The sequence below is a fragment of the Brachycentrus maculatus genome, unplaced genomic scaffold (genome assembly GCF_059751285.1).
Source record: "Brachycentrus maculatus isolate JH-2025_06_01 unplaced genomic scaffold, ASM5975128v1 h1tg000781l, whole genome shotgun sequence".
Classification (NCBI taxonomy): domain Eukaryota; kingdom Metazoa; phylum Arthropoda; class Insecta; order Trichoptera; family Brachycentridae; genus Brachycentrus; species Brachycentrus maculatus.
In genome coordinates this window covers 391732-417500 of record NW_028281509.1, presented here as the reverse complement: position 1 = coordinate 417500, position 25769 = coordinate 391732, and the positions used below count along the sequence as shown (strand labels likewise).

The window sequence follows — 25769 nt, the reverse complement described above, 5'->3', positions numbered from 1 at the left end:
TTATCATACATATACATAAGACTTTAATTTTACCTTAAAAACTGTCTACTTTCTAAAAATCTAATATTTGTCAATTAGCAATCCTAACGTTGAAATATCACGTGGTTTATTTTTTGTTCTGATTGGCAATTATAGACAAGTATTTTTTTTTTACTATAGATAATTCAATTAAGGTATATGCTATTTTTTTGTATATTCAAAGCATTGTTAACATTCTGGTATGGCAATATCACTCTCCAATACTCACTCTATAACACTCTCCTTATCATTTATCGTTTACTTTGTGTAATACCACTTTTATAAACACTTATTCATGACAAACGGTTTCGAAATAATCATTTCATATATATATATATATATATATATATATATATATATATATATATATATATATATATATATATATATATATATATATACATATATATATATACATATATACATATATATATATATATATATATATATATATATATATATATATATATATATATATATACAAATAATAATTCATAAATCAACATTTTCGTTGTTTTAACATTTTGATATCTCATCAAAGATGAAGAACAGTATGGAAGTCTGAGAATGTACAGGGCTTATGTCTCGTCAAAGACTGGTTAAGTGATCATTTTATACTCGTGTTACATTCACCATACACCAATTTCCTTATGTCACTTCGAGTTTAAATTCGTGGCAGCAACTATGGTTGATTTGAGGAAGCTGTTATTTGGCAGAGAACCTTTTATTTAAATGTATGCATGATTCTAACCAAATTATTTTATTTACAATTTTTGTGCAGTTTAAAATTTTACAATTTATTCTCAACATTTTGGGTGTATCCAATTCCTTGTTAACTCATCAGGGTTTTTTTTAAAACGGATTTGGACATTCCCAAAATTTTGTGAAAAGAATAAAAATCTTTCAAGCACGGTTTTGAAGTAAATTTTTGAGGGACGCTTATAGAAATCTGAATACACCTATTTTATGTACCCAAATCACTTACAAATAAACACACACGATAACAAGTGTGTGAATAAAAACAAGAAATATTTTTTCTCTAGTGCAATTGCTGAAATGACTCAAAATGTATCATAAGTATTTCAATATATTTTTGCATTCCTAAACCTGTTCCCTTTTTTAACATTTTCTCATTTTATTGATTTTAAATTTAAAGAATTTTAAATACAATAAGACCTCGACATAACGGACTTCAGATATAACGGAAAATAATTCGAATAAATCTTTTAAAAAAAACCTCCTGTACATGCTTAAATTCTAGTGTCCCCGTATATAAATATTTTTTAGCGGCCATAATAATCACGTCACACGTTTAACACTAGAATTTGTGATATAATAGCATCCTTCTCGTACATAGCACCTAGCCGAAGTAACAACAACACTGCCATGAATGAAGTTATCAGTGGTAAGGTCACATCTCGACGATCTACTCGTAATAACATGTATTGACTTTCCGTCAGATAACGAAGTTTTACTATATTTTACGCATTTTCAGAATTCTAGAGTTCATTATAATAATAAAAATAATACAGCCAACGTCAAAAGTGCAAATAAAACTTGATTCATTTTTCAAAGCAAGATTACCACGAGCAACAAAAAGCAACTTCACTTCACGACGAGTGTCCAAAGACAATGATTATTTTTATTGTGTTTGGTACTGTTTATTTATATCTAAATGCAGTGTTCAAATTTTGAAATAAAATTATTTATTGTAAAAAAAATATTTAATGGACTTTCGGCTTAAACGGACATCCCCTCTCCCCAATTAGTTAGTTATATCGAGGTTTTACTATATGTAACTATTTAAAAAGGTGGTTAGCAAATCCAAACTGAATTTCGGAATTAAAACCACATGAATATTTCCATTTTTTGGACCCAAGGGTGGTTCTTCAAAACAGTTCAAACACAACAGTGCGACACATATTTTTACTAAATTATGGTAATTGTATGCTACCGGTTGAATGGCCACCGCCGTGTGCTCTGTCGATCCGGACTCGATTGAATTAAATTTGAATTATAAATCAATTTTGCGTGATTTCAAACAAGTTAACAAGGAAATGTTGGATCTGCTATTCAAATTTCTATAAAATTGTGAGGAAATTTGAATAAATTGTTCAGAGATCTCGTAGTCGTCTATTACAAAAATATATCCATATGTAGAATATTTATTTTATAGATTTATACGTTGCGTCAATATTAAAACCATTTTTAAAATAAAGAGGCATCGTCAGAATGGAGCCAGAAAAACTAATTATTATTTTATTCTAAACCTTAAAGTTTAATGTTTTATCGTCTAAGGTGCATAAAGCGTACATATTATTATAACATACAATGAGAATATTAAACATTAAAATGTTTAAAGAAATAAAAATAAATCATTAAATGATGGCAGCACCTTTCCATATTCCACATCAATCATAATTACAACTTATGTCCGAAAGTATTACTTACGCACTATCTTTAGAATAAAATGATGCAATAAAGTCGTTTCATAATTTGTGATTTGTTATTGAAGCTTTAATAATTTTAGCATCCCAAGAATCTAGGTCTTGAATGGAGAGCAACAATTTTCAATACCTATCTCAATGTTTATGTCTGATGAAGTACATTTTTCTTAAATGATAAAGCTAAACGCATTTAATCTATGAATTTTTGTTAATATTTATTTCTATTACTATTTTCTTTGCAAATAAAAATAATACTTGATATTGGCAGAAACATTCTTTCACTGCCAATTTTTTTAAACGTTGAGGAAATGAGCTGAATGTTGAGGGAAATTCAAATGTTTTTTAAAAACATGATTTGAATTAGGGGTCTCATAATCTTTAAATACACTTTCTTTTTTGGTGTTTGTAACTTTTTCACCAAAATAAACTGCAACAAGCTCAAATACAAGATACCTGTTAAAAAAACTTCTCGACCTCAATGCACTCAACCATGGAAAAATGAAATAATTTTGACGTTTTTAATTTTTTTATTCTCTTAAGATTTAATGATAAACAATTGAGTAAATATATATTATTTAATTCTAAATACAAAATCTTTATTCAGCACTCTACTGTGCAACACAACCTATTTGACACGATTTCGCTAGATGCAAGCCTTGATAGTTTGACGACTTCTAAAGTTCAAAAGAAGGGTGGGATTTCGCTTTGTCATTAACAACCGAGTATTCATTGTACCTGTTTTGATAAACAAATTTGGGTGGACTTTTCTAGTTATGCATGAGTCTGAATAAGACGGTTGGTCCCTTAATTTTGAAGCTGTCCTATATTTATGTAAACCTTAGCCAAGTATTGTCCAATGCATACATTTTATGTAGTTATAAAATTGAAATTTCAACGCTTTGTCAAAATATATGACCGACCTGTGTATTTAATCAACCAACTGAGGTACTTTTAAAGTAGATAATTACATCGATTAAATTAATACGCTTTCACGGAGTAGCGATAATCTTGAGTTTATAGTAAAAAACTTAAATGATTATGCCATCGGCTTGATTTTCGTAATGCAAAATACATTCGATTTTATTCATGAATAGTTACCAACCGATACTTTTAACTAAAAATGAGCATTTAAGCGTTTACTCGGGATTTTTAACAGGTTTAAAAGTTTCTAAAATATTTTTATTACAATATTTAGCAACTTACACCGCAAAAAGTGAACGTTGCATAACTTTAATGAATCGACAACTATTTTATGTATATAGATTTTATGTATATGTATGTATATCAATTCATGGGGTTTTTAAAACAGCCAATTTTTCTGAATAGAGTTGATATAAGAATATGGTGGCTAAACGAAAAAATTAAAAAAGATCCTATTGAATTGAGGTATTTGAAGATCCCCCCTCCTTCTGGTCAAACTTTAATTGTGATTAGGTAAGAAGTGGTACTTTACAAATTATTTATTTTAAAATACCTTTACTGATGGCTTGGAGTTTGTAGGTTACGTCAGTCGATTAGTAGAGATCGTTCAGAAGGAGAATATGTACATCTAGGTGCTATTCTAGGGCTTGGAAAGTATCACCGGTGGAGGAAGAGAGGGAACTCTCAGAAATATTCGACCATGGACCCTCGAAGGAATGTAATAGTGGTGAGGTGGCTTGTAGGGTTGATTTTACACGCGCAGTGAATACTCTCGACCGTGGATTGATATGTAACGATACTCTGCCGCTCTGCAGCTGCGCTGTGATGAACTCGTGTATTTCTTTCTTGACCTGTTGAACCGAGGTGAGTTTCTCCACACAAGTATCGTCAAAGGGTACGGGCATAATGGGCTCCAATTCCAATGCATGATGGTGCGCGGTGGACGGGCCGGCCGATGCGCCCACAGCCGAGTCCGTGCCTGCAGCCCCGGCATCTCCTCCATCGTTCTCCGAGTAGTAGCAGCAGCTGCACATAGAAGAGTGGTAGTGCATCCGACCTTGGTTCAGGTACGGGTGGGCAAGAGCTTCCACAACGTTTATTCTCTTGTCCGGGTTAAAAGTTAACATCCGGCGGAGCAAATCCATCGCCTCGTCCGTAGCCTGCGTTGAAGAAAGCGATTTTAAAATATGTAGCATCTGCGGACGTGGCTCGCAAGATAGTAAGTATTCCCGTGCAATCTCTCTCACGTGTTGCATGTCTTCCAGCGAGGGAGTGCCAAGAAGGGTGATTATCTTCTTCAACAGATAAAACGGATTATGGGCTAGGAAGAGTACTTTCCGACTTATTATCTCTGCAAAGGTACACCCAACAGACCAGACGTCTACTGCCGCAGTATAGTGGTCAGACATTATTATTTCAGGAGCCCTGTAGAATAGCGTGACCATCTCTTGGGTCATCTTTTTAGTGCGGTCTGATTCCTCAACCCTGGACAGTCCAAAGTCACAGATCTTGAGTAGGTAGTTGCTGTTGACAAGCAAGTTGCTGGGTTTGATGTCTCGATGCAAGATCTGGGCTGAATGTAAGTACTTCAAACCTCTCAGTAGTTGGTATAAAAGGACCTTTATGTCCACGGTTGACAGGTTGTGAGCGGAAATGTTATGGATGAGTCTGTAGAGGTCGCAATGCTGTAACTCTGTTGCCACATATATTTCTTTGAATAAGTCGATGTGGGGCGGTTGCAGAATGTCCAAAGCTGATAGAACGTTTTCATGTTTGAAGGAACACAGCATCCTAAGTTCACGGTACACCCGTTTGGATAAATCTAACGATCTAAAGACATCGGTTATCTTCTTAAGTGCTATTCTTTTGCCGTTTCGAGGGTCTGTCACAGCAAATACTACTCCGTAGCTCCCGCAGCCAATAAACTGGTCAGGTTCAAAGTCGTGCTGCTGGTGAGATGGCTGGTAGTTGGAACCCGCAGCTGCTCCCATCAGGATAGCACCTGGATCACCACCGTCCTCGCCGCACAACGAAGTCGTAGAAACGTCACGACTCTCGCCACTCACTAGGACTGTCTCCATATCGCAGCTCTCGGGCCCTTGTTCATTACTACACATGATCTGCTGCTGGATACACGACCAAACACTAATTTGCATGAAACACTAACACACGAGGAAACTCTTATTTACATGAAAAACGCACACTGTTTCGTACTGCCAAACTTATATTTAGGCAGATTTTTTTTATCACCGTCTGCTCGAATCACTTTGCACTAGATGTTGTACGGATAATTATTTATAATTGACAATGTTCGTACCCACGACGGAGCAAATGATGGTAGTGCACGTTGTGCTTCCTATGGAGGAATGAGATAAGGTAGTACAGAAACTCGCTAAGTTTTATATTATTGTTTATGTTTCCGATACCGCACTGCACATTGTGCGAAGCAGGCAACGTTTCTGGTTACATGCTGGATAGGTGTCGTTTTCTTTCAGCAGCTTCGCGCATAACTTTACAATGTCTTAACAATGGCGTGAGATTATCAACAAAATCTTTGGACGAATATGAAATTAAATATCTTTTATTTAACTTTCAAGGAGCGCCTTTTTAAATATTTTATTCTTATTGTTTTAATCGTGAGATTCCATTTATAAGCGAAATACGAAACCATATTGGAATAATTTATTTAAAAATAAATCACTAAGCAATTGTATTTTTACTGGAGGATCAATCAATATTTATACATAATACAAATATATACAAACACAGATTATCATGTCACAGGCAAAAATATCTGTTGCTTGTGTAAAAACACGCGTACTCGAATGCAACGTTGTGTCGAAATTTCAAAGCAGTCGGTGGCTGCAGGAGATCTAAGAATTTAAACAAGCGAACATTGAAAATTTTAGTTTAGATAAGATTTCCAACAAAATCATCGTTTATCTTTTATAGGGACGAGTTACGTCGTAAATATGAATCGTTGGATATTATAAAATACATGCTTCTCTCATTTGCTTTGAATTTAAATAATATTTTCTTCCATGTTTTATAGATAAACTTTTAAAATCTTTTTTTAAGTGGTCGAAAAGCCTGTTTTCACCCCTTGAGGTTTTACATTATTTTTCGAAATTGATTAAATAAATAAATAAAAATAAGAAACATCTCTTACCCCCTCCTCAACCTTCAACGTCCCAAGGACCCAACTCTAAAATTTAGAATTAGCTTCACATACGGTGTTTGAAAATGATGCAGAATTCGTCAAAACACTTGTCACATTTTAAGAAAAAGTGGTATTCACTAAGTGAAAATTTTAATTAAAAAAAATATATATTTTTCGACTAACGTACATTTCGATACACTTAAATACATTTCGTTGAACCAGATTTCTACACACAAACATTTTTCGAGGATAACGGATTAAAATATTTTTGCATATTCAAATCTTCCACAAAATCCCGCTCGCGTCGTTGTGGCATGTAAGGCATATTTACTTAGGATCGTGTCCAGTTAGATGTGGTGGGTGTGTTTTTGACAAGGGGGTGGAGTATCATTTTCCCGAGACGTTGACACAACCCTAGAATATTGGGATCCGCAGCAACCAAGGAAAATATAACAAAAAATATTTGGCGATCGTATGGTCACTTCGAAAATGACATTAGAGTGAGCAGGGTTGGAAAAAATGCAGAAATTTAAATATAACACATAAGTTATACATTAACTATAATCATTAGTAATACATTCATGATACATTAGTTAAACATTACTTATACATTAGTTATAACACAAAAGTTATACATTAATAAATTAAACAACATTAATTATAATCCTTCCAAAATATATTATTTTTACTATTCACGATACAATATTTTTAAAAATATTTTTTAATAACAGGTCTTTAAAATAACACTACAAAAAAAGAGAATAATGCTTACCAAAAATTAAAAACCTTCTGCAAGTCTCGCAGTGTAGATTCCTTAGGGTACTTCATCGAAAAAAATATGTTCACCTCCCTAGAGTTTGGTCCCCAGTTTGGATTTCGAGGAGGGTCAAATTAATTACCAGAGTAAATTTTTACTCTTATAAATAAAACCCTTCATTATTATATTTCAATAACCCTGGACTGGTGCCTGAAGCACAGAATCGATTACCTTGCTATGTAAGTAACGATTAAAATAAAACTTTGTCAAAACGAAACGGTAACCCATGCATCATTGGACGCGAGTAAGGGTTATAAGTAAAAGAAAAAAAAAACTTATATTCATTAATGAACTGGTTTTATTTATTTTCGTGACAGTATTACCACTTTTCGAAAGCAGTAGAAACGTAAATTGTATTTTAATTTTCAACAATCATAAAATAAGTTTGTATATTCAATTCGTTTTTTGGCAACCTTGTTCAAGTTTATGACTGTGGTATGCCTTTTAGTATCTGACAAAAACCCTCTCATATATTTTCAAAACTATGACCTTCCGTGTAGATGATTGATTGCCCAGTTAAAAATGAACCAGAAAATTGTTGACGAACTAAAAATTTTAATGCATGACATTGGTTTTACAATATAAAGTCACTTTTTAGTAGAATACTTATGTCGTATATAAATGAAACGAAAACCATTACTGAACAAACAATTTTTTTAGTAACATTCATTAATTGATAGTATTTTCAATGTGGAAAGTTTAAAAACATTATATATAATAATATTACAAATAAAAAAATATATAAATAAATTAAAGAAGTCAGACAGGGAGTGAGAACTTTCTAGTGTTTGCTAATTAGAAGTTTCCCAAAAACGTTTTTCTACGATTCTAATAAATTTGTAATTTTGATCATGAAATAAACTCGTTTATAAATATTTTGGCCAACATGATAGCATTAACAGATATGTATATAGATTTAACTAGATACATTACCTACATTAACTGATTTAAGTTAGTAATTGACTAACTTTCTCCTATTCTATCAATTGGTTAGCGTTTTTAAACCTATAGCGTGCAATTTCTACAAAAACTTTAATGATATGGTTATTTTTCCCGTTTTGTCATACATACTCGTAAATCACGTAAAAAAATTATATTTGTATCATTCTGAATGCTTCTCTGTTAAATGTTCATATTCTTAGCAGAAATATATTAAAATTCTGAAGATGAAATACCAGTCCATCCCGGAAAAACAATGCACAGGGGAAAAGTGCATCTGTATATCTCATAGACTTTTTTTCATAGCATTTGCATTTTACAACTATGCTTCAGTAAAGCATTTTATTAAAAAAAAAACAGTTGATGTGTTTTACTTTATTTTTCAGTTGTCATAAAATATTGTACATTGTTCGTTATCGAAACATAGAACATTGAATTGTTCTTTCTTGACATAAAATTGTCTACAATATTTTGAATGTGTCCAAATAATTGTTTACAAAATAATAAAAGAGTTTCTGCTCAATAAAAAGCTTCTTTTCATCTCACTCTCTAGTGAAGTTCTAGTGATTCAAGATAATGTTTCAAAATTGGTTTATAAATTTATATAGAGCTTCTAAGAATTTGAGTAGTGTGGTTGTCAATAAGGGTAGAATTGGTGACTGTTTCACGTGTGTAAAGTGACGTAATCACTTCAACCAGTCTATGACGGTCGTCAGCCCCGTAAATGCCCAGACTTCCCTATTCTTCTTCATCTTTGATGAGATGTCAATAAATAATATAAAATTATCTTTTGGAAAAATTATTCTGACTAAGATATTTTTATATTTTATTTTATTAGATAAAATACAAATAAAACGTAGCGTTCAATGAATCTGATAAGTATAATGTCCAACGAAAACTTTATCTATTTGATTTATAATTGATGACCTACTATTGGTTCTCCCAGAACCTTTTGGGGGAGTTAATTTATCATAAGCCATAGAGTTATTAACTCAAGCGGAAGGGTATTTTGACGCATGTTACCACTGATTGACCGACTGATATACTCATACCAATAAATACCTATCGAACTCGAATTGTCTCGCTGGTAAAATATTTGAGATCATTTCATTTATGTGCAGTATTTTGTGAGATTCTAATTAAATTATTTTAATATTATATCCGATTTTTTTTAAATATAATATAAATATAAATATATATATACAATATATGTATATATAAATACATATGTATATATATATATATATATATATATATATAAATATATATATATATATATATATATACATATATATATATAATATATATATATATATATATATATATATATATATATATATATATATATATATATATATATATATATATATATATATATATATATATATATATATATATACATATATATATGTATATATATATATATATATATATATATATATATATATATATATATATATATATATATATATATATATATATATATATATATATATATATATATATATATATATAAATATATATATATATATATTTATATATATATATATATATATATATATATATATGTATATATATATATATATATATATATATATATATATATATATATATATATATATATATATATATATATATATATATATATATATATATATATATATATATATATATATATATATATATATATATATATATATATATATTTATATATATAAATATATATATATATATATATATATATATATATATATATATATATATATATATATATATATATATATATATATATATATATATATATATATATATATATATATAAATATATATATATATATATATATATATATATATATATATATATATACATATATATATATATATATATATATATATATATATATATATATATATATATATATATATATTATATATATATATATATATATATATATATATATATATATATATATATATATAAATATAATTTATATAGTTAAGAAACATAAAAAGATTTACGTGTAGATTTGTTTCGTAAAAAATTAAAGAAAAAAAAACGGTAACATGAAATAATCGCTTGCATAAACCACGCGCCATATAGAAACACGATCAGTGCCTACTATGCCGTATCCTTACCCAACCATTTTGTCTTTGCACTGTTCCGTGTCTATCTGCTGTGCTGGACGGGTAAAGGGCGTCTGTGTACCGGCCAGCGTCGGGTCGTAGTCGGATCTAGCTGACAAATTAACTAAATACTAATCTCTTTCACTACCTGCACCAGGGTACTTCTAGAAAATTTGGTAACGGATTTACAAATTGTATTTAATTTAGATTGGCAGTGACAGGTATATTGAAAGCTTTTAATGTAAATTCACAGTAATATTGGGATACAATTTTATATTCTTTCACATTTTCAATAAATTTCGCAATTTGGTTTAAAAAAATTGCCTTGCAAGAGCAGTCAGGAAGCCTAGATGCTTCTATATCAGATCTGGGCATGCGGCGGGACAGCTTTCAATATATCCTTACCCAACCCTACTGCCTACCGTGATTAAAAACTCTGCGCGCGCCACTGCATATACGAGTACGTATGTAAGTTTTGTATATAGGTATGTGCATATGCATGTACTAATTTACACTATGACTCCTGGATTAACTGGTGAGCGTGTAGTTTCATTTAATGTTTACCCATAATCTGTAAAAGCTTTTCATCGTATACTTCCTCGATCTTGCCGTTTCGCCCTTGAAAAGTATCTCGTTTCCTTCTTTTTATTCACTTCAGGGTTTTTTTCCGTTTTCAAATTTTATGGCCGGAAAAATACCAATTTCGTTTAGGTACCGAGTACCACGCCAGACAAGTCAAGTTTTATATGCTTTACATATTGTACATAGGTACTTAGGGACATTTCTCGTTAAAATTTTAGTCTTTTTTTACTCGAATTTTTATATAAATATTGAAATATATAAATATTAAAAAGTATCTACCTAAAAGCATACATAAATGGATAATTGCATTTTTTGTATGATTAAAACTTCAATTTAGAGGATTAAAAAAATGTTATCCAGTCTGACGATGTCGATTACTACATTGTCATACAAACGTGTGGTGTGCGATAAACATCCAGTAGCTATTTTTATTTATTAAATTGTGATTGTTCCTAAACATATTCACAAATGCATATTGCGACAGCCGAGCGTTTTGTTATTTGATATAATCAATTCTGATAATTTGGCAACATGACACCGCTTTGATGTTTCTCTTTCGCTCATCGTTTTGATTATTTAGTTACAATTTTATCACAATGAAAGTTGAGAGCTTTGATACTTTGTAACTAACTTACTAACCAACACGCCGCTTCCCCGCAGGGGTTGGCAGATAGAATATAAAGTCACACTACTATATCTTTGCAAACATGCTTCGCCTCTTCCACATTCATGCATCTCCTCACTCACACCCGCCGTTTAATTTGACTCCAGACCTGACCGCTGTCAAGTATTTGACATACCTAAAAGCGTCAAGTTTTTCTCGGTCTTCCTCTGCTCCTTTTTCCAACTAAGTAAACCAATTTTTTTTCACCGTTCTTTTCTCACTCAGCCGTTCCATATGTCCCAACCATCTCAACGAACCTTTCTTAATTTTATCGACAGTGCTTATCTCAGTTCGGCATTCCTTCCTTATTTCACCATCCTAACATCTATTATTCGTCTCTTAGACATTTGTCTAAGAGATCGCATTTCAACTGCATTCAGTCTACTTTTATTCTTTTATTGCCAACTCCACGCTTCACTTCCGTACATTTGGGTTTGAACCAGAATAATTTATATCACATTTATTCATAGATAATTATTTAATACGCGTATAAGATAATAACAAAATAAAATGAAGACTTTTTATTGTATTTAATTATTATCTGAGCCCATTTAAGGAATAAAAAAAGAGTAATTATTTAATTATTCCAAAGGTGGAGATCGAGGGACTTACCGGTGACGTCAGATTCAACGATGAGGGAAGGAGACAGAACTACACTCTTCACGTCGTGGAGATGACTGTCAACAGCGCCATGGTGAAGGTAAGATGATTATTTTAATTTTTTGTAATGAAAATTGTAAACTGTATGTATAATAAAGGGTGTTTTTAGAGGTAAACATATTTAAATTTACCGCAATAATTTGATGGTGGCACCCGTCGTGCGGCATGTTGCGCCATATTGTTGAAACCACAGCTCTGTCACATTAATGCCATTCAACTGAGGTACAAAGAAGTCAGCAATCATTGTTTCTGTAGCGCTCTCCATTGCCCGTAAGATTCTTCAAATGTTCATTCTTTTAAGCCGCTCATAAAGCACACCAAACAGTGACTTTTAATGGATGTTAGGGTATCTCGACAAAAGGCTTCTGGGTTTACCTTACTCCAAACTCGGCAACTCTGCTTATTGACATAGTCATTTAACCAAAAATGTGCCTCATCGGTGAACGAAATTTTGCGTTGAAAAAGAAGACCAAGCTATAAATATAAATAAATATTGTTTTCGGTCCATTCACTGAACCTACGACGTGCATAAGGGTCATTCAGTCTATTCATGGTGAAACGGTATAACGTACTGACTATAAATCAACTATCAACTATCAAATTTTTGTATTTCTGTCAAATAAAATGATATCATATACTACCTATATTTCTGCAGACTGTCAATTTCTTGTGCGAAATGTTCTTCTACCAGTTGTAACACATAGTTGGAGTAGGTTGATCTTTAGAAAAAAGTAAAAACGTATTAATTTTTTAAATCATTTCCACAATCTCATTTTCCCCAATGCAATCACAGTGGAGCCCCTTTGAGGTAGTGTTTTATAAATGTACCTAGCGCTGTACAAATAATTAAAAATGATTATTTATTTTATTTTATAATCACCAATAATCGAATAACACTTCAGGTGAGAATAGCGTCTTGTAAAATAAGAAAAATAAAAACAAATATTGTATCTATAATTCATAGAGTTAAAGCATGGTATCTTTGAGTATGATATCGCTTTATTGAAAAGTTGAAGTATTGAAATTTGAGTAGGTTCACTGACTTCGATGTAAATGCAAGTTTTCTCTTTGGGGAGTTGTAGCACTTCAGTTCAGCTTCGTACTCGATTCACTTTAAAAGTTTATTTTCCTGTACAGGTGGCGGAGTGGTCTGAGGAAAATGGATTTACGCCGATCGCTGCAAAGTATATTCGACTCCGTCCGAGGATCGATATTGAGAAGAACCGGACTTATATCGTCACCACCATTATCGAAGAGCCTTACATCATGATGAAGACCGCGGAGCCTGGAGAAACCCTGGAAGGAAATGACAGATTCGAAGGATATTGCAAGGATCTGGCCGATCTTATCAGCAAGAGGCTAGGAATCACATGTGAGTATGAACGTTAATTTGACGATCACTATAATCTAACCCTTATCCGGACCCAGCGGTGCATAGGGCACGACATAGTATCGACACAGTGTTATCTCGATGTTACTTACATGAAGGCAAGGTGATCACTCTTGCACTTCAGGGACCAGTTCAGGGTAGAATTAAATTAATATTAGAGTGTAAAATCACTAATGTTTATTTTCAGTTCCCCTGTGAATTGAACCCGGGACTTCAGACATGGTAGCTTAACACGCTTACCATTACACTACTAATTTAATGATAACTGTTAATTATTGTAGGAAAGGAGTACTACAGTAGGGTAGTTTTTACCGCTTTGAGGGGTTATCTTAGGTGTATTGTTATTCTAAAGCTATCTAATGTAGAAATGTTCTTCAAAATCAGCAATACGTAAAAGACAGCGGATGATCTTCAGTACAAATTAGTTATAATGAGGTTCATAGAATTCCCTAGATTTAAAACGAAAAATATCAGTCACCAGGTTGCTTCCTTACATCATTAGACTGTGAATGTCGGCAACGATGAAACCCGATCACTGGTTAAATAAAACAATAATTTATTTTATTGTTTAAAATGCAGTTTTATCAAAAATTTTAAGTTTTAAACTTCAATATATATATCACAAACAAATTTATATCAACCTACAAAGTATTTAAAAATCCTAATAAGTAACACTTTGTCAATTTAAAATTCAATTTCAATAAAAAACCAATCACTTCTCATCACCGCTATGGCTATCTGTACGTTAGAAATAGAAAGATATATGCAGCATATCTTAGAAATAAATTTATAAACGAGTTTTTACTTGCGGTTTTCATTTTAAAACAATATTTTTAGAAAATGAAAACAACTTTTTCATTAAAAAATCATCTGTATTCATAACAGTAATGTATAAATAGGTTGGAACCACGACCCATTTGCAATATATTTACCACCTTTAAATATGGTTTAACGGAGGAAATGTATAAACCTTTCTTAAAAAGGAGGCCCGTTTCATATATGCATTTGATTTAAATAATTCCAAATTTCAAGGAAAAATTTAACTGTAATTTTTTCATAATAATGCTCGTAAGGACATACCCACTTACAACTAAACCCAAACAACCTCTTCAAGTTCCATCAAGTAAAACTTTTACTTTTGCTGCCTTAACATTTCTATAATCTAGGAAATTAATATAATTCGCAGTTGAATTGAAATGATTCTTGCATTCTCGTTTTAATTTTAGCATTTGTATAGTTAACCATTTTCCATGGATTTTCTAAATCGCTCACTCCTTTCAAGAACGTCATAATTTAAAAAAAAAGATTTTTCAGGAGAACGTTTTTAAAGTTTAAAAATGTAATACAATTTATTAAAAATAAATATTAAGCCGCTTATTGAACTTTTTCTGTGCAACAGATCTTTTTCGGTTAAACCTGAAGGTTTTGAAAAATAATTACTTTATATTAAAAAAATTAAACAATATCTTTTCTTCAAAATATAAAAACAACAGTTTCTGCCCGGTAGCGGGTAAATATTAAGTTTAAAATATGCCTCTTTTGCTAGGATATAGTACATTTTCTGGGCATTCCGAAAACATGGACAACTGAAAATTGTCGATTTTTGATTTTTGATGTTCTTGAAAGGAGTGAGCGAATTTTTTTTTTTAAAATTGTTAAATTAAAATAGAAAAAAACTGTTATTTTATTCATTTAGGTAATTCAACTAGAGAAGATATATTTTTTAAGCCAGAATATTTTTGTGCAATATTTCAAAACATCGTTGTTATTATATTAATAAATGTTTATTTCTTATTCGAGTTTTTTATAACATACATACGTATAACAAAAACTCTTGGTTGTTTTTGCAGAACGAATAAATTATTTTTTATTTTTAGATTTTTGTAACCTTATTTTCAATTTAATGAAACACCTTCAGTCAAAATACTTAAAAAATATCCATTGAGTCTGAGAAATTAAAAATAGAAATATTAAAAATATTTGAAGATAAAATGATGAAGGTCGCATATAAGGTCTTTTCAGTCAAAACACGTCCTGAGTATCACCCTAAGGTATGTGCACGGTGCACGACTACAAATATACTCGTGTTAATACCTCGAGACACGTGTGGGGAATTGGGTGTAAGAGAATAGGAGAAAAGGCGAAGAAAATATAAATGGAGAAGAATGGACGATGACGCAAGAGCGTGTAATTCAATAATTTTTACAATAATTCTTCAAAGCGAATCACGGAAGAAATAATTGTCACGTTGAACAGGATTTTACATGACAAGCATTTTTTTTTTGACATCATACGAAAAAGACGTGCGATCATTTATTAAAATGGGTGTTTTTATATATATATTTCAATAATTTTATATTTTAACTGGAAAAAAACGGTTTAAGACAATTTTGATCTTTGCTTGATCAATTTATTATTATTTTTATGTTTGTTAGTATGAATTATGTTTTATTTTACGATTCAATATGGTTATTCATTACCATGCTCTAGCAAAAAATTCAGAAAAACACCGAACACGTGAATTTGGAACGATTAACTTTTTTCTAATTATTCATAAATTATGTCTTTCTTCTCGCTTGTAGTATGACATTTGCACAATAAACGTGATGCTTACTTGAAATTTAACCCATCTCTAGTTCGATTATGGATTATCGAATCGCTGCCAAAGTTGTTTGTATTTAACAATTATTTTCAACCGTCGGAGTCTAGAAAACTTTTTTATACATGGGAGATTGCAATTCCAAGAATCCTTACATTTAAAAGGACTGTCTCGTTAAGATATGCTGTAGGGAAACCACCCAGATATCGATTTTAAGCAGATAAGGGATTGGTCCAAATTTTAGTCATCAATAACGGCTATCCGTTAATCTTTGTTAAGTCAGTTTCAGCCCTTAATCTCTTTTAATTCATCCATAATGTAAGATTTCTTCATTTTCTATATGGTATTAATGTTTTCTATGTCCAATCCAAACGCATTAAATCACAATTTATCCCTTTATATTTTAATGTATATACCGTAGTAATACAGGAGAAAGTGACCAAGTGCATTTTTTTTTTACAAAAACGTGATCATTGACTATTTGATATCTTGTTAGCTTAATATTGCCCTGAAAACATCCTAAAGGATTTTAAACTTGTAAGTATAATATGACTAACTGCATTGATGTTTATTTTGATGCCAAGCAAAAGTGACTTAAATGGCCAACCTGAACATTTTACTTTTATTTCTAGGTTAGGTTTAGAAAAATAACGGCTTCAGTATGGAATTTGTGTGGTTATATTATATACATATATTAAGGAATTTTAAGAATTTTGTTGACTTATAGACTTTTTCACATTCTTGTACGTATCCGAGTAAACCTACCATAAGTATTTAAAAAAAATACATTTTTTACTTTTTCATAAATCTTACAATACAATACTTTTTCGATGTTAATAACATTCGTATCAGTATGTTTAACAAAGTATTGGACCCTTTTTTTAGGCAAATATGAATTTAAAATTAACTCCTTTTGAGATGTCTTGACAAGAAGTTATTTTTACTGATAAAAAAGTTTTTTTTCCATTGTACAAAGAAAGTTTTATTATTCGACACGACGATTATTGTTAGGTTGAAGAATTTATAAATTTAATCCAAAAGCTTCGTAAGAATAATATCTTCGAGTTTTTAAAAGGGTTACCTACCTCAAAAATTGCCTATTTATTTTTACCTATAAAAATATAAGATAAGATTCTACTTTAACCCTTTCCACTCTGACCATTTTTTCTCATAAGTGATCAGCTACTCTGATCAAAAAAATGCGACGTGTTTCTACGAAGTATTTTGGTTCCTTTATTTTGGAACACCCTTTCTGGCAATTTGTATGACCATGTTAATTAAGATTAACGGTATTTATCTGAAATATTTTTTGGTAGAATACTTGGGTACTAGAGAAATAAATAATTAAAGTTATATCTGCGCCGGGCCAGAAATTGTGGTCCACGGAGCTGCCTACTAGAATCATACGGACCAGAATGTCTGGCCTACAGAGTGGTAAGAGTTGATGATGCTTTCCATAAGTGGAATATTATCTTATATTCTTCCATTTGAATTCACTTGTGATAACTCTTAATATGTCTTAATAATATAGTATCCATCTGGGTCCTCCTATGACTCTAGATTATCAACACTGCTTTGTTAATTTTGTTTCCATCATTTTAGGGTTTATACAAGTATTAATTGGGATAAAACCATTGATCATGCAAACGTTAAGAACGCTCTAAATACAGAATGGCACATACCTTAAGTACCGTTTATTAATATGATCCCTCAAAAGCTTGCATAACGAAAACAATCGGTAATCCCATACAATTTAACTCTGGTTATTTTTCTCTTTGTCCGTCACAACCTATTTATCCCTCTTGATTCCGATTGAATCCATTATTTCTGTAGAATAGTTATTTAAAATAAATTTTAACTGATTCATTCCGAATTTTTACTGATTGCTTAATATTTTGTATTTTTTTCATAAATTAAAAAATAAGCAATAATTGCGAATGAATTAAGATGATTGACAAATAATTTTATTCGAAAATTCAGGTTGAATATTTACAAATCAATAAATTTAAAAATATTTCAATAAATTTCAGTGCCGTACGCATTATTGTATGGGTAGGAAGACAAAAATTAATAGTATGCATAATTATTTATGATATCAATGTTTTTTTGTTGTTTATAAATAGTGGATGAAACATTTTGCAAAACATTTTGTTTTGTTCAAATGTAATGAAAACTGTACATCATTAAACATAGTGATTTATTTGATCCGAATAAATTTGACACACATTGGATATACCATGAATTTGTTGAATTCATTTCGGCTCTCATTCAAGGCATTCACGACACCCAGTTGAATTAACGCGTTTGGCATAGTTTGAATAGCGTTAACGATTTCGGTTATGAGTTATGCAATAATTACTCTATTTCTAAATACCTCCATCAGTAAAGCCACGTCAAGCATTCGATTATGCTTTTACTCTGTGCGTTGAACAATGTTCAGAGGATTTTCCACCTTTGTTAAATAACCATTCAATAATCTGATGAAATCAATAGCCCAACTATTTTACGAACTACCAACTCTTTAGCAATTAAAGAATTAAGATCCTATAATGTAGGGAAGAGAATATTTACATATTTATGTATATATATATATATATATATATATATATATATATATATATATATATATATATATATATATATATATATACATTTATCTATATAGCGAAATCCAGGGCCATTCTTATCCAATGCTTTCATGATATTGTTTATTAGACCAAACCTTATCTGTGGTGGTGGTAATAAAACTTCTTCTTGGTCGACAAGTGGATTTTATTTAATACTAGCTGTACCCGGCCACGCGTTGCTGTGGCTCAATATGGTAAAAAGAAAAAAACACACACAATTCTTTTATAATTCATTTAACACATGCATTCCTAAACATAAAAAATGCCAAGCGTCAATATCTGTCAAGAAGCACGCTGTCGGCCGTGAGTAACATATAGTATGGGTGTGTTCCTCTTACGTCCCACACATGACGCTTAACCCGTGGCAGGATTTATAATTTTACACGAATGAACTGTTTTTAATATACATAGGTACTGACATGTTAACATAAAAAATGCCAAGTGTCAATATCTGTCAAGAAGCACGCTATCGGCCATGAGTAACATATAGTATGAGTGTGTTGCTCTTACGTCCCACACATGACGCTTAACCCGTGGCAGGATTTATAATTTTGCACGAATGAACTGTTTTTAATATACCTAGGTACTGGTATGTTTTAATGTATACGCTGATACGCATGAAGAGGTAAAGAGGCAAAGAATATTTGCAAAAACAGAATGACGTTCTATTCTCTCTGCCTTTACCGGTGCAAAACGGCGTGATAGTTTGTTAGTCAATATTTCTCTTTTTATTTTCAGATCTCTTAAATTACTTTGCTAGTGTCCTTACTGTGATATATTATACAATTCATCGTTTCGTGGTACATCTTCTTCTACTGCGTCTTATTCCTCATTACTGAGGGTTGTGACCATTGTGGAAGGAATGACGCTTCTCCAGTTATCCCTTGACTGCGCTGCACGTAGCGCTCCAACCACCGAGGTGCCTGCTGCTGCCTTAACTTGATCGATGTATCGTGTGGGCGATCTACCTCTCCCTCTCTTCTCCTCCAGGCTACCGATCAAAACCAGTCGTTCCAGGCTATCCTCATTGCCACGCGCAAATTGTCCAAAGAACTGAGGAATCCGTCGTGTACAGATATTGGCCAGAGTCAAGCCATCCAAATGTAGATCATCATTTTACAAAGATGGAATCCATGTACTATGAAAAATCCAATTCCAAAATCAAATTCAGTTTAAAACAATAGACAATATTTTATGAAATATGAAATTTTAAGCTTCCACGTGCTTTTTTGTGGTTAAAATACTTTTCCCGTATTGTCGTGTATTTTTTTTAATACAGTGACCTCTGTGAGGATGTAATGAAGATATTTTGTAAGTTTCAAACATTTCCTTTGCTTAATATAGCGATATATTAAGTAAAAACAGACAAACAAACAAACAAACAGACGGGACATTATATATATATATATATATATATATATATATATATATATATATATATATATATATATATATATATATATATATATATATATATATATATATATATATATATATATATATATATATATATATATATATATATATATATATATATATATATATATATATATATATATATATATATATATATATATATATATATATATATATATATATATATATATATATATATATATATATATATATATATATATATATATATATATATATATATATATATATATATATATATATATATATATATATATATATATATATATTGTTTTTTTATTTAGCAGGCCACATACCATGTCCGTGTGGGAAGCATGGCTTTTTCAAATTTAATCTACACATTTGTAGCGATTGTTCCTGTGTTTTTTTGTCAATGCGAATGCAAATCCAATATTTTTACGTTTAGGTGGCTTTTTTCGATTTGATAACGACTTTGCGGTAACGTTTTTGCCAAAACTGAAATTAGTTGCGATGCCATGAATCGGAGTGGTTGTTTAATTTTATAATTGTGTCACCAACTCAGTACTGGATTCTAAGTAGATTCATATAATTCTTAGTAGATTATAAGGATTCTTCGACTCAGTACTGGATTTATTTTTACCCTAAAATATTTTCAGATCGAATTGTGGAATGGTTTTAATGATTTCTTTCCGGATGTGCATCCAACATATTTACAAAATTTCATCGTGATCGGATAAGCGGTAAAGGGATGCATAAATAACGTACAAACAAACAAACAAACATTCATTTTTATATATATATATATATATAGATTCTCTTTCCCATTTATATATATGTATATATATATATATATATATATATATATATATATATATATATATATATATATATATATATATATATATATTCTATCCCCTGTAGCAATTGCTTCCTTTTAAAATGCTTATGTGTTGCTTTGCTATCCCATAAGTACAAAAAAACAGCAATACTTAGAAATCCTCATTGCAAACCTAGTAATTTTGCAATAGCTTTCAATTCGCCACAAATATTATATTGAAAATCATTGTACTTTATTTAATTTTTCCGAAGAGATATGTTGGTGTTTTTTTCATATTGAAAGCATGAGCTATTGGGATCGATAGTTTTATATTACCATAATGAAGAAACACTGCTTTTAAATTTATTTAAGATGAATTTTTGAACGCCATCACCTTTGTTGTAAATAATTTTCACTTGGTCACCAATATAATACCCGAGGTAGTAAAATAAACAGTTTTCATCTTTGCAGTTTAATTATTTCTCCGTTTGGCAAATAAATATGTTCCAAATATACATAAAAAAATGTTAACGACTAGAACTAGAACTACTTTTTACCTTTATACCGAATTTGCTTATTATTTAATGGTTTTGAATGCATTTTTCGTGTAAAACTGATAAGTAACCACATGGCATATGTCAATTGAATGTAGTATAACCAATTTTACTATGTTTTCAATGCTTAAATATGTTACAAACACAAATTATTTTATTTTATTTTTTTAAATGTTTAATTGCCGCAGCAATGAAAGAATACCTATATTAAAAAATATTTTAATATCATTAACTAAAAAATCCGCTGTGCTGCATTTATTTTTGCTTTCAATTTTGAATTCGGCTTTGCAAAGTGCACAATGATCAGGTATTTTTAAGCCAGTTACAAAATAAAAGTTGAAAGTTGTTGCCCAGTGTAATTTAAAATACTTTAGAGACATGACAACTGAACAATGCTTTTAGCTTCAGGGCGTTTTTAATAAACACGAATTTGGAAAAAAATTCACTTCCATTTAATAACACAATACTCAATTCATAATAGTATTTTGTAAAATTGTAAAAAGCGAATGTTTTTATCAAATTGCTATAACCGTTGGATACGAAAAATGTTTTTAATTTTTTTATTGTGATTGAGGTATCGAAAAATATACATAGGTAAGCCAATATAAATTCAAAATTCTAGACATGTGAACTCCTAAACACGGGTTTTCCAACAAAATCATATAAATAGTTCTATTATCTTCAACAAGCTCTTAAAAATAAAAAAAATGGATTGATGGTATTAAACAAAAAAAATAGGTAATGGGAATAATTCTTCTTTTGGTGAGTCATGAGTCATCTTTTCATTTTTTGGTGAGTCATGAGGTGACCTAACACCCCTTAAAAGGGATATGGGACATACTGTAGATATAAAGACACATTCTCTCAAGTGATATTCAACTTTAGAGGTACTCGTCATGTCAACGTATGAATATAATCCAAGGTATTTCATTTAAGGCGTGTTAGGCCAGCTCATAACTCACTATAAAATGAAAATATGACCTTCGTAAAAGTACCTTAGTTTTCAAGATATTTCCATTTCTATGAATTTTCCGAAAATCAAAATGAGCTGATTTTATAACTATTTCATTTATTAGGAATTCCGATGTAAAGAATTGCTTTGTTTTAGTTAAGTGAAAAATGATAATGTTAAATTTCATTATTTTTATATGTTATTGTGAAACAATAATTAGAATCTTAAAATATGAAAATTTGAAGAAGTGGCACTCAAAAAACTGATCTAAGGCGTAGATGTTCGGAAAATTCATAAAAGTGGAAATATCTGGAAAACTAAGGCACTTTTACCGAGGTCATATTTTCATTTTTTGGTGAGTCATATGCTAGCCTAAAACCACTTAAAAGGAATACTTCAAATTATGGGACACCCTGTAAAAACGGTTATAACTATTTGCTTAGAAATGTAATCTTACAAACTTTTTAATAAGTATACTATACGGGGCTTACAACTGTCATAAGCTGATTTAAGTGATCAATTTACACACATGTGAGGTGAGATGAAAGAAGCTTTTTACTGAGCAGAAACTTTTTCTTTTCCATGTAAAGTCTGAATCCTAGATTATAATCACATACAGGAGAAACGCCAGAAAATTTTATGCCCAGACTTCTATATTCTTCTTTATCTATGTTGAGATGTCAAAATCTAAATAAAAAACTCCTTGAATTGGAGATAATCTAGATTTGTGAACAAGTATTTAATACAATATTAAATTGTATTTTTTTAGATTTTCTTTTCACGCTTTCCATAAAACAATTTTAGTAGTTGTATTATAATATCATTTAAATGTAACACAAATGTTTTCTGGCATCATGCCGCCACTATTGTACCGTCTTGTGTCTTCATTGAGATTTGTTTTTTTTTTAAATTTATTTTTCTTTTATTTATCTCCGCAGATGAGATCCGTATTGTAAAAGACGGAAGCTACGGAACAGAAAACCCGGATGTGAAGGGCGGATGGGACGGAATGGTAGGAGAACTAGTCAGAAAGGTAAGAATTAACCCTTTTATTTATATAATTAAAAACATCTTAGATATTGAAATATAATTATCTTACTATCTTAATAACTTAAAAGTGTATTTAATGGTGAACATCTCTTAAAATAAATAATTTAAATACTTAATTATTAAAAATACAATTACAACTACAACAACAGTATCCAAATGTAAGATAATCAGGATTTTTTACGCTTTATTTTTTTACTTATTTAATTTTCAACGAAAGGGGTCAAAAAAATATATGAAAAGAACAGGAAATTCATTTGCTTTTTAAATATTTTGTAAATCGGTTTTTAAAGAACCGACCGAATATAATTTAAATTTCGATACCCAATATTAAAATTCATCTGCGCCAATATTGTCACAAAAAACCATATTCTCATCTTTATATCGACAATCCGGAATACTTCTTATAAATAGCCCTTTTTTAACCTAAAATATAATGTACATATACCCACACACAGGCCATGCCTTTGTTGACGTTTTTTCCATAAACATTATTTAATTTTTGAACATATAATTATAATTTTTTGTGAAATGCAAAAAAGGAAAAAATAAAAATAAAAAAATGTTCGAATTATTTTTATAAGTCAAAAATAAATTAAGCAGTTCCGACGAGCAGTACCTTTTTTTATTACCTATTTTTTTCACACATCTTTCATAATTTATTCCAAAAGACAGGCCTTATTTCGGTTAATTTTTACTATTGGTTTTTGTTAAAAAGATTATCGTGATACTCGCTTAGAAAAACATGCGAAGAATATGTGAAGGAAAGTAGTTTACTCATTCGCGAGCACAAATCTTCTACGAGACACTCTCAATAACGAGTTTGTCGTGCGGTGAGAATCGCATTTCTTTCCATGTATGTATTTGAGAATACGGAAATATGACTTAGTGGGTGGATACGATAAAAAGTTAATGATTGCATCCCTCGCGGCATATGTTTGAATATGTCTTGCAAATTTTTTGGATTGTCCGGATCATTAGCACTAACTACCACGGCATTGTCGATTATTTTAATCTTTGGTTACTCTATGAGAAGTTGTCAGGGTTTCTCCATATAGAATTTTTCAGGCATCCTGAGATTACTGCAGTCATCACATTACTTGCCCATCACTTATGAATATATATTTATTAAATTTATACTTATGTGTATCCTACTTATATCCTTAATTACCTATCAAAAGTAAACATTTAACCACTGTACATATACAGTGGTGCTTAGATAACCATATCGTGACAACGCTGTGTTAACTTGATATTCAACTATTGTATATAATGGCAAAGTAATCGGTGCTGCTTTTCTTGGATGTAGGAGTGAAATATAAAACATCTCTAGGCATACAAATCGCGTAACTAAAGAAGCTTAGGGTGAAGGACATAATTGTTTATGGAAAAGGAAACGGAATTGGAATATTTTGTTGGATAAAAATATAAAACCCTTTTTTTAAGCTTTTGTAAGCTAATATAAACGAGTCTTTTGAACTTAGATATGTATTACACTATATCATATTTTATTTAAATAGATATTCAGACAAAACCCGTGATCAGTTTTCATATAACTCAATATAGCATAATATAAATAATAGGAATGGTGAATGTTGCACACTATTTGAAATGATGACTTCAACCAGCCAATGAAAGGCTATAAGCCTTGTACATACATACCAAAATTTGCATATTTTTTCTCAATAGACTTTTTCATCTTGTTGAGACAGAAATAATAAAATCTTGACTTATCTTAAAATCTTACTTATCTTGACTTGCTTCCTTCATTCATGACATTATAAATTTTTTAGTGTTGTAAAGATACGCTTTTATCGCCTTAAGATTTGACAAAATGTTCAATAGCCGTTCCGTTTATATATTTTACGTAAATGAACTAAAAACTAATATGAAAATATAATATTTAAGTACCGGGTTGTGGTCCCGTCGTTAATATCGCGGACTCTTGAGTCAGAGTTTCTCAGTTCGAACCCACTCTACCACAATTTGATACCTTTTTCTAAAAACGATCCGCTTTGACTCAAAGAAATAATATAAAATTGAAGTATTTTCATAA

At 30.5% G+C, this 25769-nt stretch overlaps 1 protein-coding gene and 1 pseudogene across 1 annotated transcript in view; one reads left to right on the top strand and one right to left on the bottom strand.

Moving 5' to 3' along the window:
* The window catches only part of GluRIB (Glutamate receptor IB), a 229210-nt gene that overhangs the window by 172143 nt on the left and 31298 nt on the right, over nt 1–25769 (top strand). The window contains exons 7-9 of the mRNA XM_088275073.1: nt 12265–12372; nt 13470–13704; nt 23605–23699. Of these exons, the coding sequence (XP_088131199.1) occupies nt 12265–12372; nt 13470–13704; nt 23605–23699 (438 nt within the window). The remainder of the gene's footprint in view (nt 1–12264; nt 12373–13469; nt 13705–23604; nt 23700–25769) is intronic.
* LOC148300234 (serine/threonine-protein kinase NLK pseudogene) lies at nt 4022–5215 on the bottom strand (annotated as a pseudogene).